This window comes from Petromyzon marinus, chromosome 58, assembly GCF_048934315.1.
Source record: "Petromyzon marinus isolate PM22_M1 ecotype Great Lakes invasive population chromosome 58, UKy_Petmar_22M1.pri1.0, whole genome shotgun sequence".
Classification (NCBI taxonomy): Eukaryota; Metazoa; Chordata; class Hyperoartia; order Petromyzontiformes; family Petromyzontidae; genus Petromyzon; species Petromyzon marinus.
In genome coordinates, this window is record NC_133724.1 from 3,234,745 (window position 1) to 3,250,584 (window position 15,840).

General features: G+C 49.3%; 1 protein-coding gene across 1 annotated transcript in view; it reads left to right on the forward strand.

Moving 5' to 3' along the window:
• The first annotated feature begins 6,289 nt into the window (after positions 1-6,289).
• Positions 6,290-15,840, forward strand: part of SLC25A10 (solute carrier family 25 member 10) — a 33,359-nt gene continuing 23,808 nt past the window's right edge. Inside the window, exon 1 of the mRNA XM_032976111.2 lies at positions 6,290-7,188. Within this exon, the coding sequence (XP_032832002.1) occupies positions 7,093-7,188 (96 nt within the window). The 5' untranslated portion in view covers positions 6,290-7,092. The remainder of the gene's footprint in view (positions 7,189-15,840) is intronic.

Consider the following 15,840-nt stretch of genomic DNA (forward strand, 5'->3'; position numbering starts at 1 on the left):
CACCTGACCCAGAGAGGATTTTCTTCACTGTGAATAACTTCGCTCTGCTCTTCTACACGAGAGAGTTCGCCTTCAATTGACAGCTGCCTCTCTCGCTGCATCAGCTCAACCTTCCTATGAGAAAGGACGACTCGTAAAGAAAGGGCGACTCTTAGAGAGAGGGCGACTCTTAGGCGGCAGGTGGAGGAACCACATACGAGCGGGAAGGCTGCAGTTCTCATTTCTTCAGAACTACATTTTGTGTTTCCCTTGATGTCCTTGCCCCGTGCCTCATAGTATATACAACGCCCGTCATTCATCCTAAAGCGGCGGTGAACTCACCACGGCACCTATGCCAGGCCAGGTGCACTTTGAGGCCACGTGAAGTGTCGAAGGCCCGCTGACAGGAGGTCACGGCACAGGGACCGTCCATAAATGACGTCACGCACCTGGGGGGGGGGTTGGTCAGACATTTGTGACGATGTGTGACGAGGGGTTGAGAAATGTGACGTCACATAAAAATGCGCAACTTTAAATAAATATAGACAACACGTCCCACTTATTTAAATAGACTTTTTAATAAATGTGTTCTACAACATCAGAGTGCAGCGCCACATTAAATACGCACTACAATGACAATAGTTTAAAGCGATTTCAAGCATGTTTTATTTATTTTTTGGTAGGGGGGCAGAGCTTTGTGACGTCATATTTGAGGGGGGGGGTCTGACTTTTTGTGACGCCGTGTGACGAAGGGGGGGGGGGGTAAAAAATCGTCCAAAATCGCGTGACGTCATTTATGGACGGCCCCACAGACTCAGCAGGTGCCATGGGTTGACTGACCGGCATGACTGGCAGATATCACTGGCTGTGCCCCCCCTACCGTGGTTATAGTATATACAAAGGCAAAGATCCCCCGTATAGCCTGCACAAAGTGTTGGGGCAAGTGCTGTTTTGCGAGAAGCGCCTATTAAGGCTGGAACGGAACACGAAGGGTATTGGTGGACAGCTCCACGCCCGGCCGCTGTTGACTTTGACGTACCGTGTATATTGTCTATACAGGGTGCTTAAAACATCGTCACAATTCTGAGAATTTTTTTTTGCAAAACAATGACCACGTGACATGTGCTGCTGCCTCCGGGCTCTCGAGGCCACCTGGAGAATATTCCAGGCCACGCGTTGACAACGATGGCGAACACGTGGGAAGAGACTCTTTGACTTTTTTGCAGCTATTAACATTACATTCGTTATCACGTTACGGTGTATTAGCGTCCGTTTTTTTTCCATTCAAAACGATAGTCCCCATGTAATTGTTCAACATTTTTTTTTGAAGCACGCTTCTCCCTGCCCATGTATATGGTATACTAGCTTAACTACCCGGCTCCGCCCGGGACTTTGATTCGCCACGCCCGGCCGTCTTTGTCTCCCCAGTGGCGATGTTCACACACCGCAGCAGTTATTCGTTTGAGGTTGAGTCGACCTAGGGGAGGCCCAGGACCGGTTCAAATAATCGTCACCGGTGGTGGAGGTGGTGGCCGTGAGCGGGAATCGAACTCGGGTCGCCGGGTTCGTAGCGCAGCGCGCGAATCGCTACGCAGTCCCCTCCCACACACAGGATAAAGACAAAATCCACCGTGTAGCCTGTAGAGGCAAGTGCTGTTAGCGAGCACCTATGAAGGCCGGCACGGCACACGAAGGGGTGGGTGGCCAGCAGCACGCCCGGCCGCCTTTGTCTCCCCAGTGGCGATGTTCACACACCACAGCAGTTACTCGTTTGAGGCTGAGTCGACCTAGGGGAGGCCCAGGACCGGTTCAAATAATCGTCACCGGTGGTGGCCGTGAGCGGGAATCGAACTCGGGTCGCCGGGTTCGTAGCGCGGCGTCGTGCTAACCGCTACACTACAATGCGTTACGCTTCCACGTGCGCGGGTCACGTGACAGATTTGACGTCACAGGTCACTTGCCGTGCAAAAAAAAAATGCATTAGTGAACTCCTCACCCCCTAAAAAAACAAAAGCGTTTTAAAAATAATTTTTTGCATGGTGTACAGTCTGCAAAGTACCCACATGGCAAATTCCAAGTTTGTTGCATGTCGGGAAGCACGCTAAACATTTTGAACAGACAGTACCGTACACGTCTGCGTCTTGATGTGAAGCTTTCGTGACTACAGGAATCCATACTCCTTGGTTCTTTCGGTAAAGTCACGTGGGTAGAAATAAAAAAAATAATGCTAAAATCACGACGTTTCGATTGCAACACCTTTGCCACGGCAGCTCTCTCTCTCTCCCACTCCAGCAATTTTTTTTTCTTGCCGTGGTTTTCCCAACCTGATGATCGTCGCTTGCGTTGCAATCGAAACGTCGTGATTTGTTTGATCTTATTTCTAACTCCGTGACTTTACCGAGAGAAACAAAGAGTATGCACACTGCGGGACTCGGTCTGCGCACGTGGATGAACTCTGCCCTCTGCTGGATTCCGCTGCGGACATTCTTAGATGCGTGTGGTGCGTGCACGTTGAACTTCCTTGAACCGTGCTAATCGAAGTTGTTAATGGGGTAGGGGGGAGGCAGGCAGGCAGGCATGTGAACGATTCATCGATTAGATCTATCCTGGGGCTCACAGCAAGGCGTGGACTTCGGCGCGCGTTGGCTGACACACTGCACAGTGATGAGCACTGCCCATGGACTCACATTGCACGTAGACTAACACTGCTTAGACTAACACTGCACCATATACTAACACACTGCCTATAGACTCACATTGCATATAGACTAACACTGCACCATAGACTAACACACTGCCTATAGACTCACATTGCACGTAGACTAACACTGCTTAGACTAACACTGCACCATAGACTAACACACTGCCTATAGATACACTGCACCATAGACTAACACACTGCCTATAGACACACTGCACCATAGACTAACACACTGCTCATAGACTCACATTGCACGGAGACTAACACTGATTAGACTAACACTGCACCATAGACTAACACACTGCCTATAGACTCACACTGCCCAGTGATGAGCACTGCCCATAGACTCACATTGCACATAGACTAAGACTGCACCACAGACCAACACACTGCCTATAGACTCACATTGCACGTAGACTAACACTGCTTAGACTAACACTGCATCATAGATTAACACTGCCCATAGACTAACACTGCCCATCATAGACTACACTGCCCATACACTAACACTGCCCATAGACTAACACTGCCCATACACTAACACTGCACCACAGACTAACACTACCCATCATAGACTAACACTGCACCATAGACTAACACTGCCCATCATAGACTACACTGCCCATAGGCTAAAACTGCCCTTAGACTAACACTACCCATCACAGACTAACACTGCCGATACACTAACACTGCCCATAGACTAACACTGCACCATAGACTAACACTGCACATCATAGACTAACACTGCCCATCATAAATAACACTGCCCATCATAGACTAACACTACCCATCATAGACTAACACTACCCATCATAGACTAACAGTGCCCATCATAGACTAACACTACCCATCATAGACTAACACTACCCATCATAGACTAACACTGCCCATCACAGACTAACACTGCCCATCATAGACTAACACTGCCCATAGACTAACACTGCCGATAGACTAGCACTGTCCATAGACTAACATTGCCCATAGACTAACACTGCCCATCATAGACTAACACTGCCCATCATAGACTAACACTGCCTATCATAAACTAACACTGCCCATCATAGACTAACACTGCCGATACACTAACACTACCCATCATAAACTAACACTGCACCATAGACTAACACTGCACCATAGACTAACACTGCCCATCATAAACTAACACTGCCCAACATAGACTAACACTGCCGATACACTAACACTACCCATCATAAACTAACACTGCCCATCATAGACTAACACTGCCCATAGACTAACACTACCCATCATAGACTAACACTGCCCATCATAGACTAACACTGCCCATAAACTAACACTGCCGATAGACTAACACTGCCCATAGACTAACACTGCCCATAGACTAACACTGCCCATCAAAGACTAACACTGCCCATCATAGAATAACACTGCCCATCATAGACTAACACTGCCCATAGACTAACACTGCCCATCATAGACTAACACTGCCCATAGACTAACACTGTCCCATAGGGAAACAACACTGGCTTTACATATGGAGTATTGGAGTGCTGGAACGTATCTCCTGTATTTTTGTTAAATCTTATTGGAAATAGCTGATCACTTAACGTGGTATCAGTTGAAGTCTTCCAAGAACATAATCCCATACTTGTCAACCCCTTATCAGTGCCTTACCTTATCACAGACCAATTCAGACCTCATTGGTCACCCCGAGCCCTTATAAATCTCAATGTTCATCCAACAAAGTCCCATCACAAGGGAGAAACACAAATAAGACGAAAAATATGATCCTTAACAAAAACTGTTTTACGGATAAGTTTTAATCATTGCTCTCAATGATGTGACTTATCACCACAATACGGTCTGTGATCTTGCATGCCGATGCTGCTGCTTGCTTGACATGTGGATGGACACACACTCATGTTGTAAATGTACAACAATACACACAGACAATTATGAAGGGTTAAACAATACACCTTTTTTTATTTGGCCGTATTGTTGCCCGTATTGAAACGGCTGTACACCGTGTGGACCTGAAAACTCAATTTCCCTGTACAAGAATACGGGTAGACCCTATGGGTTGACAGGTATGGCATAGAAGTGTATAGTAGTGTAGTGTATAGTAGTGAAAAGTAGTGTAGTGTATAGTAGTGTAGTGTATAGTAGTGTATAGTAGTGTAGTGTATAGTAGTGTAGTGTATAGTGTAGTGTAAAGTGTAGTGTAGTGTATAGTAGTGTAGTGTATAGTAGTGTAGTGTATAGTGTAGTGTATAGTGTAGTATATAGTAGTGTATAGTGGAGTGTATAGTAGTGTAGTGTATCGCAGTGTAGTGTATAGTGTAGTATATAGTAGTGTATAGTAGTGTAGTGTATAGTGTAGTGTATAGTGTAGTATATAGTAGTGTATAGTGTAGTGTATAGTAGTGTAGTGTATAGTGTATAGCATACCTGTCGACCCATTATCATTGCTCTACCTTATTACAGACCAATTCAGACCTTATTAGTAACCCCGTGCCCCTTAAAAATCTCAACGTTCATCCTACAAAGTCCCATCACAAGGGAGAAACACAAACAAATAGACACATTATTTGTGTTGTTGCCCGTATTGAAACGGCTGTACGGCGTACGGACCTGGAAACTCAATTTCCCTGTACAAGACTACGGCTAAAGCTTATGGGGCCGTCCATAAATAACGTCACGCACCTGGGGGGGGGGGGGGTCAGACATTTGTGACAATGTGTGACGAGGGGGGGGGGGGGGTTGAGAAATGTGACGTCACATAAAAAATACGCAACTTTAAATAAATATACAATTGTTATAACACTAATTGTTATAACAACACTCCTACAACATCAGAGTGCAACGCCACATTAAATACGCACTACAATGACAATAGTTTAAAGCGATTTGAAGCTTGTTTTATTTTCAAAATGGAAATATGGTTTTGGGGGGGGGGGGCAGAGCTTTGTGACGTCATATTTGAGGGGGGGGTCTGACTTTTTGTGACGTCGTGTGACGAGGGGGGGGGGTCAAAAATCGTCCAAAATCGCGTGACGTCATTTATGGACGGCCCCTATGGGTTGACAGGCATGTGACCCCGACTTAAACTGATTATTCCCAGTATTCATCGAAACGGAACTCGCAACGATCGGGCTGCAGTCAATCGATTAATCGAGGCTTGCCCCTGCAATTATAGCGCCACCGATAATCGATTAATCGAACCGTCTCCCGTAATAATTAGACCAATTGAATCGATCGTGTTATAGCCAATCGCTGATCCTGAATCGTTATTCGTAATGATCGCTTCACCAATAATCGAGCAATAGAATCTTTGCCCGCCATAATCGACTAATCGAATCGTGACTCGAGTTAATCGACAGCTACCCAATCGCAGGGCTCTTGAGTGACGGGCCCCCCCACCACGCCACCCGGCGTGACGTCACGCACAGCTGATCGTGCCCGGCGGGAGGGGGGGAGGGGCGTTTTCCCCGTCACGTGATAGCACGTGACCAGGAAGTATCGGGGAGGCGGGGACCACGTGGCGCCATACGGCCACGTGGCCCCGCCTCTCAGCGTTGGCGCGCCGAGAGGGGGAGCAGAGAGGGGAGGAGAGGAGAGAGCGGAGGAGGGAGGGCAGGAGAGAGGGGAGGAGAGGGCAAGGGAGGACAGGGGCGAGAAGGGAGGACATGAGATAGGAGGAGGGGGGTAGGAGTGAGAGGAGAGTGCAGGGGAGAGGTGTTGGGGGTGTCGCCCCTCTCCCGCCGGCTCGGTTCGACTCCTCCTCCTCCTGCTCCTACTCGCCCTGCTCTTTTTGGCAGCGGTCAGAGCGCGCCTCTCTGTCAGTCTCCGGTCAGCAGCAGCAGCAAGAGCGGTGGTGGTAGTTGTGAGCGAGCGAGTGAGGTGGAGGAGAAGAAGTGAGAGTGCACGCCAATCGGAACAGCGGTAGTAAAAAGAAAGTAATCACTCGCATCGTCAGCAAGCGAGGGCATTGGAGGCAGCAGTGCGAACAGCAGCAGTAACACGCGGCGGCAAGAAGCACTTTCAAGCAAGCAGCAGTATCAGCAGCGTCAGTAATAGCAGCGGCGGCAGCAGCAGCATCAGCAGACGCGGCATCAGCACTAGCAAGCAGCAGCATCAGCACGAGCAGCCACAGCAAAATCAGCACTAGCAGCAGCATCATCACTAGTAAGCAGCAGCAGCAGCATCATAATCAGTACTAGCAGCAGCAGCCACAGCAGAACCAGCACTAGCAGCAGCATCAGCACGAGCAGCAGCAGCATAATCAGTACTAGCAGCAGCAGCCACAGCAGAACCAGCACTAGCAGCAGCATCAGCACTAGCAGCAGCAGCATAATCAGTACTAGCAGCAGCCACAGCAGAACCAGCACTAGCAGCAGCAGCAGAATCAGCACTAGCAGCAGCAGAATCTCAGGATGGGGGGCGACTCCCAGCGCGTGTCTCGCTGGTACTTTGGGGGCCTCGCCTCTGCGGGCGCGGCTTGCTGCACGCACCCCCTGGACCTGATCAAGGTGAGCCCCCCCCCGCACGCGGACACAATGCGGATGCGGCAGCAGCAGCAGCAGGAGCAGCTTCAGATTCCGCAGCTGATAGAGCCGCAGTTGCCTCTCGAATCACCGTGACTCTGCAAACGTACGAGGATGTTGAGTGATGGGGGTGACCTCCCCCACACACCTTAGTCGCGTGGGTGTGCTGTCCGACGGTTCTGTCCAGCAGCGTGCCCGGGTGTCCTGTCTGGTGGGACCATCCTATCTCATGGTGTTGGGTGCCCTGCATGAATGAGTGCTGGATGTCTTGTATGAATGAGTGCCGGGTGCCCTGTATGAATGAGTGCCGGGTGTCCTGTATGAGTAAGTGCTGGGTATCTTGTATGAGTGAGTGCTGGGTGTTCTGTATGAGTAAGTGCTGAGTATCTTGTATGAGTGAGTACTAGGTGTCCTGTATGTATGGTATTGGTACTGGGTGTCATGTATTAGTAAGTGCTGGATGTCCCGTATGAATGAGTGCCGGGTGTCCTGTATTAGTAAGACCTGGGTGTTCTGTATGAATGAGTGCCGTGTGCCCTGTATCTATGAGTGCTGGGTGTCCTGTATCTATGAGTGATGGGTGTCCTGTATCTAGGAGTGCCGGGTGCCCTGTATCTAGGCGTGCTGAGTGTCCTGTATCTAGTAGTGCTGAGTGTCCTGTATCTATGAGTGCTGGGTGTTCTGTTTGAATGAGTGCTGTGTGTCCTGTATCTGAGTGCTGTGTGTCCTGTATCTATGAGTGCTGTGTGTCCTGTATCTATGAGTGCTGAGTGTCCTGTATCTATGAGTGCTGGGTGTCCTGTATCTATGAGTGCTGAGTGTCCTGTATCTATGAGTGCTGTGTGACCTGTATCTATGAGTGCTGGGTGACCTGTATCTATGAGTGCTGTGTGTCCTGTATCTATGAGTGCTGGGTGTCCTGTATCTATGAGTGCTGGGTGACCTGTATCTGAGTGCTGGGTGTCCTGTATCTGAGTGATGGGTGTCCTGTATCTATGAGTGATGAGTGTCCTTTATCTAGAGTGCTGAGTGTCCTGTATCTATGAGTGCTGGGTGTCCTGTATGAGTGCTGGGTGTCCTGTATCTATGAGTGCTGAGTGTCCTGTATCTATGAGTGTTGGGTGTCCTGTATCTATGAGTGCTGTGTGTCCTGTATCTATGAGTGCTGTGTGTCCTGTATCTATGCGTGCTGGGTGTCCTGTATCTAGAGTGCTGGGTGTCCTGTATCTAGAGTGCTGGGCGTCCTGTATCTAGAGTGCTGGGCGTCCTGTATCTAGAGTGCTGGGTGTCCTGTATCTATGAGTGCTGTGCCCTGTATCTGATTGATGGGTGTCCTGTATGAGTGCTGTGTGTCCTGTATCTGTGTGCTGTGTCCTGTATATATGAGTGATGAGTGTCCTGTATCTATGAGTGCTGGGTGTCCTGTATCTATGAGTGCTGTGTCCTGTATCTATGAGTGATGAGTGTCCTGTATCTGAGTGATGGGTGTCCTGTATCTATGAGTGATGAGTGTCCTTTATCTTGAGTGATGGGTGTCCTGTATCTATGAGTGCTGGGTGTCCTGTATCTATGAGTGCTGGGTGTCCTGTATGAGTGCTGGGTGTCCTGTCTCTAGAGTGCTGGGTGTCCTGTATCTAGAGTGCTGGGTGTCCTGTCTCTAGAGTGCTGGGTGTCCTGTATCTAGAATGCTGGGTGTCCTGTATGAGTGCTGTGTGTCCTGTATCTATGAGTGATGGGTGTCCTGTATCTATGAGTGATGGGTGTCCTGTATGAGTGCTGGGTGTCCTGTATCTGAGTGCTGTGTGTCCTGTATCTAGAGTGCTGGGTGTCCTGTATTTAGAGTGCTGGGTGTCCTGTATCTATGAGTTTGGTATTCAAGGCTGCCCGTGAATGTCAACACGGCCGTGTTCGCGTCAACACCGCTGGCTGTCTCTAGCAGCTGACCTCACCCGCATTGACCCGCTGCTTTGGAGAGCCGCATTGTCCAGTGTCCCCCTCGTGTGTGTGTGTCCTTAGTGTGTGTCTCTCGTGTGTGTCTCTCGTGTGTGTGTGTCTGTGTCTCTCGTGTGTGTGTGTCTCTCGTGTGTGTCTCTCGTGTGTGTCTCTCGTGTGTGTCCCTAGTGTGTGTGTCTGTCGTGTGTGTGTGTGTCTCGTGTGTGTGTGTGTCCCTAGTGTGTGTCCCTAGTGTGTGTGTCCCTAGTGTGTGTCTCTCGTGTGTGTGTGTGTGTCCCTAGTGTGTGTGTGTCTCTCGTGTGTGTGTCCCTAGTGTGTGTGTGTGTCTCTCGTGTGTGTGTGTCCTGTGTGTGTGTCCTTTGTGTGTGTGTGTCTCTCGTGTGTGTGTGTGTGCCTCGTGCGTGTGTGTGTCTCGTGCGTGTGTGTGTCTCTCGTGTGTGTCCCTAGTGTGTGTGTCCCTAGTGCGTGTGTGTCTCTCGTGTGTGTGTGTCCCTAGTGTGTGTGTGTCCCTCGTGCGTGTGTGTCCCTAGTGTGTGTGTGTGTGTCTCTCGTGCGTGTGTGTCCCTAGTGTGTGTCCCTAGTGTGTGTGTGTCCCTAGTGAGAGTTATCTCTCTGTGTGTGCATCTGTGTTCCCCCTATGTTGCCTTTGTTCCACCTGTACGTGTGCCCTTGTGTGCATATCTGTGTGTGTGTGTTCCATCTGTGTGTGTGTTCCACCTGTACGTGTGCCCTTGTGTGTATATCTGTGTGTGTGTGTTCCATATTTGTGTGTGTTCCACCTGTGTGTGTGTCCTTGTGTGAGCCTCCTCTCTCTGGAGAAGGCTCGTGAAGGACGCTGCTACTGGGCAGTTGGAGGCAAGTCGCCCACTTAAGTAACAACGGAGGGCAGAGAAGCGACGCTCACAACAACGAACGGAACGCCGGGCGGCTAGGATGCGGCAAGTTGGCAGAGGGGGTACAATCTGGTGAATCTACCAGTCATCTCAGTCAGCTGGGTCTGTTCCGTGACCTGTCACGTGGCCTCACAGTGCACCTAGCCTGGCACAAGCGTCGTGGTGACGTCACCGCCACTTAGTGGCGAATGGCGGTTGTTGTTGTGTGGGGAGCGGTGGTGTAGTGGTTAGCGCCCTGCGCTATAAACCCGGCGAGCCGAGTTCGATTCCCACTCACGGACAACACCAGTGGCGATTATTTGAACCGGTCCTGAGCCTCTCCTAGGTCGACTCAGCCTCAAATGAGTACCTGGTGCGGTGTGTAGTAAACATCGCCACTGGGGAGACAAAGGCGGTCGGGCGTGGTGCTGTCCACTCACCCCCTCGTGTGCCGTTCTGGCGTTCATTGGTTCTACTCGCTAACAGCACTTGCCCCTACAGTCTGTTAAGGCTATACGGGGGATCGTTGGTTGGGGAGTGGGGGGTATGGGGTTGCTGGTAAAAAGTAATTCATTTTCAGATGTTGATTGCACTCTCCCGTGCTACCCGCGTCTGTTTTCCACTGTCGGGAGCGGTAGGGGTAGTGGTTTAGCTCCGCCGCCCTACGAACCGGGCGAACCGAGTTCGATTCCCGCTCACGGCCAACATCGGTGACAAATTCGGCCGGGCGCGGTGCTGGCCACCCACCCGCTCGTGAAGGCCGTGCCGGCCTTCATAGGTGCTACTCGCTACTCGACTAAGAGCAACTTTCTGTTGAGGCTATGTACGGGGGGATGTGTCTGCCTTTCGTGCGTACACTAACAGCACTTGGCCCCTCCAGCCTGCCCCCCCCCCCCATGTGAGAACCCCAGCATCGCCACGGCGTGCCTCCAGGCATTCGTCACGCCACACACACGCCGCGCCCCCTGCCTCTACCCCCGCCGCCGCCGCTGCCATCATGCCACTGCGGGAAGAACGTGCCGACCCCGCGGGGCAAAGTCGCGGCGCGTCCGTTGTCACGCGTTCCAATAATTCTCGCGAGCGTTGTCGTATCCGCGCGCGGAGGGATCTCTTGGCCGCTGATGGTTTTCAGAATCGGTTATTGATCCCCCACGGGAATAGATTCTGGTCAGTAGCGTGACGAGCGTGGGGGGCAGGAGGATGCCCTGCCCCCCCACCCACCCACCCCCTTGGTGGCCAAAGCTACGAGTTAAGATTTGTTTTTCAACAAGAGTGGATGAAAGAACAAGCGGCACTTGCTTAAAACGCGGTTGAAATTACCCGTAGAATCACGCTTCGTGGGATATTTACAGGGCGCTTAAAAAAAAATGCTCACACAGTCTTGAGAATTTTCAACGATCCCTCGAGAAATGTGCTGCTGCCTCCAGGCTCTGGAGAGATCACCTGGAGAAGATTCCAGGGCACGTGTTGACAATGATGGCGAACAAGTGGGCCACTGACTTTTTGAAGCTATTAACATTACATTTGTCATCGTGTTATGGTGTATTGTTATCCGTTCTTTTTCCATTGAAAACGGTAGTCCCCCATGTACGTGTTAACATTTTTTTGTGGCACCCTGTATTTCACTCGGTTATCTTGCAAAGGGGTTAACTTACGTTGGGGCTGGTAGGTGGGCTGCACTTTGACGGAGACCGGGAGCGCCGCTCCCCCTGCAGCGTTCAATGTTGGAGACCGTGAGAGCGTTAACGACGATGCGGTCAGGGCCAAGAGGAGTCCGTGATCTATAATAATAATAGTCTGTAGGTGCGACCTTGCGTACAGACAAATCACAATATTGACCAGTCCCAATCTACCGCATCACCACTGCTGATAATAATAATAATGCCGCATCACCACACTGATAATAATAATGGCGTTCACCACGCTGATAATAATACTAATGCCGTTCACCACGCTGATAATAATAATAATAATAATGCCGTTCACCACGCTGATAATAATAATGCCACATTAGCACGCTGATAATAATGTTGTTCACCATGCTGATAATAATAATGCCGTTCACCACGCTGATAATAATAAAGCCGTTCACCACGCTGATAATAATAATGCCGTTCACCACGTTGATAATAATAATGCCGCATCACCACGCTGATAATAATAATGCCGTTCACCACGCTGATAATAATAATGCCATTTACCACGCTGATAATAATAATAATGCCGCATCACCACGCTGATAATATTCATAATAAAGGTTTTTGGGTTAGATCGCGTTATTTATAAATGTGTCGTAACCCTCCACCACCCGACACGGCCAATCAGCAAAAAAGTGTCACGTTGACAAAAGACAAATAAATTTCGATTTAAAGCTTTCGTGACTGCAATGATTCATCTTCTTTGGTTCTTTCGGTAAAGTCACGTAGAATGAGAATAAAATAATAAATTGATAAAATAAAATAACACAATAATATTCTCACGACGTTTCGGCCACAACACAAGCGGCCTTCATCAGGTGAAGGGAGCGAGACTGTCTGGTAGGACAGCGCTGTCCTACCAGACAGTCTCGCTCCCTTCACCTGATGATTTACAGCGCTGTCCTACCAGACAGTCTCGCTCCCTTCACCTGATGAAGGCCGCTTGTGTTGTGGCCGAAACGTCGTGAGAATATTATTGTGTTATTTTATTTTATCAATTTATTATTTTATTCTCATTCTACGTGACTTTACCGAAAGAACCAAAGAAGAAAAAAGACAAATAGTTCACTACTTTAGCCCACCGGTGTGTTGAAGAGTGAATCCACAACATTTACAGTTTGAATGAGCTAAATGATGACGTCACCCTGCTGCTGCTCTGTTTAAGACCGGGAGCAAGTCAGGGCTTTACCATTCTGGCGAATTGCCCGATGATGCTGGATGTAATTACCAGCGAAATGTCGTATTCAAACTGTAAATGTTGTGGATTCACTCTTCAACACACCGGTGGGCTAAAGTAGTGAACTATTTGTCTTTTGCCAACGTGACACTTTTTTCTGATTGGCCGTGTCGGGTGGTGGCGGGTTACGACACATTTATAAATAACGCGATCTAACCCAAAAACCTTTATTATGAATAATATTGGTCGCGAAAGCCTACGTGTTAAACTGACGCTGATAATAATAATGCCGTTCACCACGCTGATAATAATAATGCCGTTCACCACGCTGATAATAATAATGCCGTTCACCACGCTGATAATAATAATGCCGTTCACCACGCTGATAATAATAATGCCGTTCACGAAGATAATAATAATGCCGTTCACCACGCAGATAATAATGCCGTTCACCACGCTGATAATAATAATGCCGTTCACCACGCTGATAATAATAATGCCGTTCACCACGCTGATAATAATAATGACGTTCACCACGCTGATAATAATAATTCCGTTTACCACGCTGATAATAATGCCGCATCACCACGCTGATAATAATAATGACGTTCACCACGCTGATAATAATAATGCCGTTCACCAAGCTGATAATAATAATAATGCCGTTCACCACGCTGATAATAATAATGCCGCATCACCACGCTGATAATATTAATGCCATTCACCACGCTGATAATAATGACGTTCACCACTCTGATAATAATAATGCCGTTCACCACGCTGATAATAATGCCGTTCACCACGCTGATAATGATAATGCCGCATCACCACACTGATAACAATAATGCCGTTTACCACGCTGATAATAATAATGCCGTTCACCATGCTGATAATAATAATGCCGTTCACCACGCAGATAATAATAATTCCATTCACCATGCTGATAATATTAATGCCATTCACCACGCTGATAATAATGCCGCATTAGCACGCTGATAATAATAATGCCGTTCACCACGCTGATAATAATAATGCCGTTCACCACGCTGATAATAATAATGCCGTTCACCACGCTGATAATAATAATGACGTTCACCACGCTGATAATAATAATGCCGCATCACCACGCTGATAATAATAATGACGTTCACCACGCTGATAATAATGCCGTTCACCACGCTGATAATAATAATGCCGCATTAGCACGCTGATAATAATAATGCCGTTCACCATGTTGATAATAATAATGCCGTTCACCACGCTGATAATAATAATGCCGCATCACCACGCTGATAATAATAATGCCGTTTACCACGCTGATAATAATGCCGTTCACCATGCTGATAATAATGACATTCACCACGCAGATAATAATAATTCCGTTCATCACGCAGATAATAATAATTCCGTTCACCACGCTGATAATAATAATGCCATTCACCACGCAGATAATAATGACGTTCACCACGCTGATAATGATAATGCCGTTCACCACGCTGATAATAATAATGCCGTTCACCACGCTGATAATAATAATGCCGTTCACCACGCTGATAATAATAATGCCGTTCACCACGCTGATAATAATGACGTTCACCACGCCCACCGATTCATTCCGGTGGAATCGTTCATACCGCTAGCGAAGGCCGCTGCTGATTGGCCAGCGGCGGCCGCCGCCGCCGTCCGCGAAGTCACCACGTGGTTGGTCAAGTTGGTTCGTTGCACTTGCCCTCGTCGCTCAAGTTACAAAGCCAAAGGTGCGATTTGATTTGCGATAGCATTTTTTTTAAAGTCAAGCTTCAGTTCAATATTCACTGTGTAATTATAGATTTAAAACACGTCATGGAGCATTACCACGTGATCCCATCAGCATATGAACTGCTCTATATATTCGAATTCTTAGGGATGAGAGCTTAAAAGATATGAATTGCTTCCAACATGTTTGTATTAAAATGTTTAAATTGAAAGGGGCGGTGCTCGCCCCAGCATCCTCGCCCACCAGGTTGAGCCTCAGCTCAGCCCCAGGTGTGCCCTGCGTGAGCTCCATGTGAGCCTCAGGTGAGCTCCATGTGAGCCTCAGGTGAGCTCCATGTGAGCCTCATTTGAGCTCAATGTAAGCCTCAGGTGAGCTCCATAAGAGCCTAATTTGAGCTCCATGTGAGCCTCAGGTGAGCTCAATGTGAGCCTCAGGTGAGCTCCATTTCAGCCTCAGGTGAGCTCCATGTGAGCCTCAGGTGAGCTCCATGTGAGCCTCAGGTGAGCTCCATTGGAGCCTCAGGTGAGCTCCATGTGAGCCTCAGGTGAGCTCCATTGGAGCCTCAGGTGAGCTCCATGGAGCCTCAGGTGAGCTCCACGTGATCCTCAGGTGAGCTCCACGTGAACCCCAGATGAGCCTCAGGTGAGCTCCATTGGAGCCTCAGGTAAGCCGCAGGTGAGCTCCCTAGTGAGCTCCACGTGAGCCCCAGATGAGCTCCACGTGAGCCCCAGATGAACGCCAGGGAATCCCCAGGTGAACCCCAAATGAGCCCCTTGGGAGCCCCAGGGGTAACCAAGATGAGCTCCATGTGAACCCCATGTGAGCCTCACGTGAGCCCCTAGTGTGCCCCTAGTGAGCCCAAGGTGTGCTCCACGTGAGCCCCAGGTGAGTCCCAGGTGTGCCCCAGGTGAGCCCCAGGTGAGCCCCAGGTGAGCCCCCGGTGAGCCCTAGGTGAGCGTGCTGACGGCAGCGTGAGTGTGCGGAATATCTCACAATGCCGGGTATTTGTAAATCCCGGATCATGCCGGTACAGGTGAGCCCAGGTGAGGCGTCCCCAGGGCAGAAGGAGGGAGGGAGTGGGGCGGCGGGGGAAGGCCAGGTGGGGGGTCATGGGAGTTCACCTCTCAGCGTGAGCCTCTCCCAGCCGCCCTGTGACCCGGTCGCTGGTGGAACTCGTGAGCA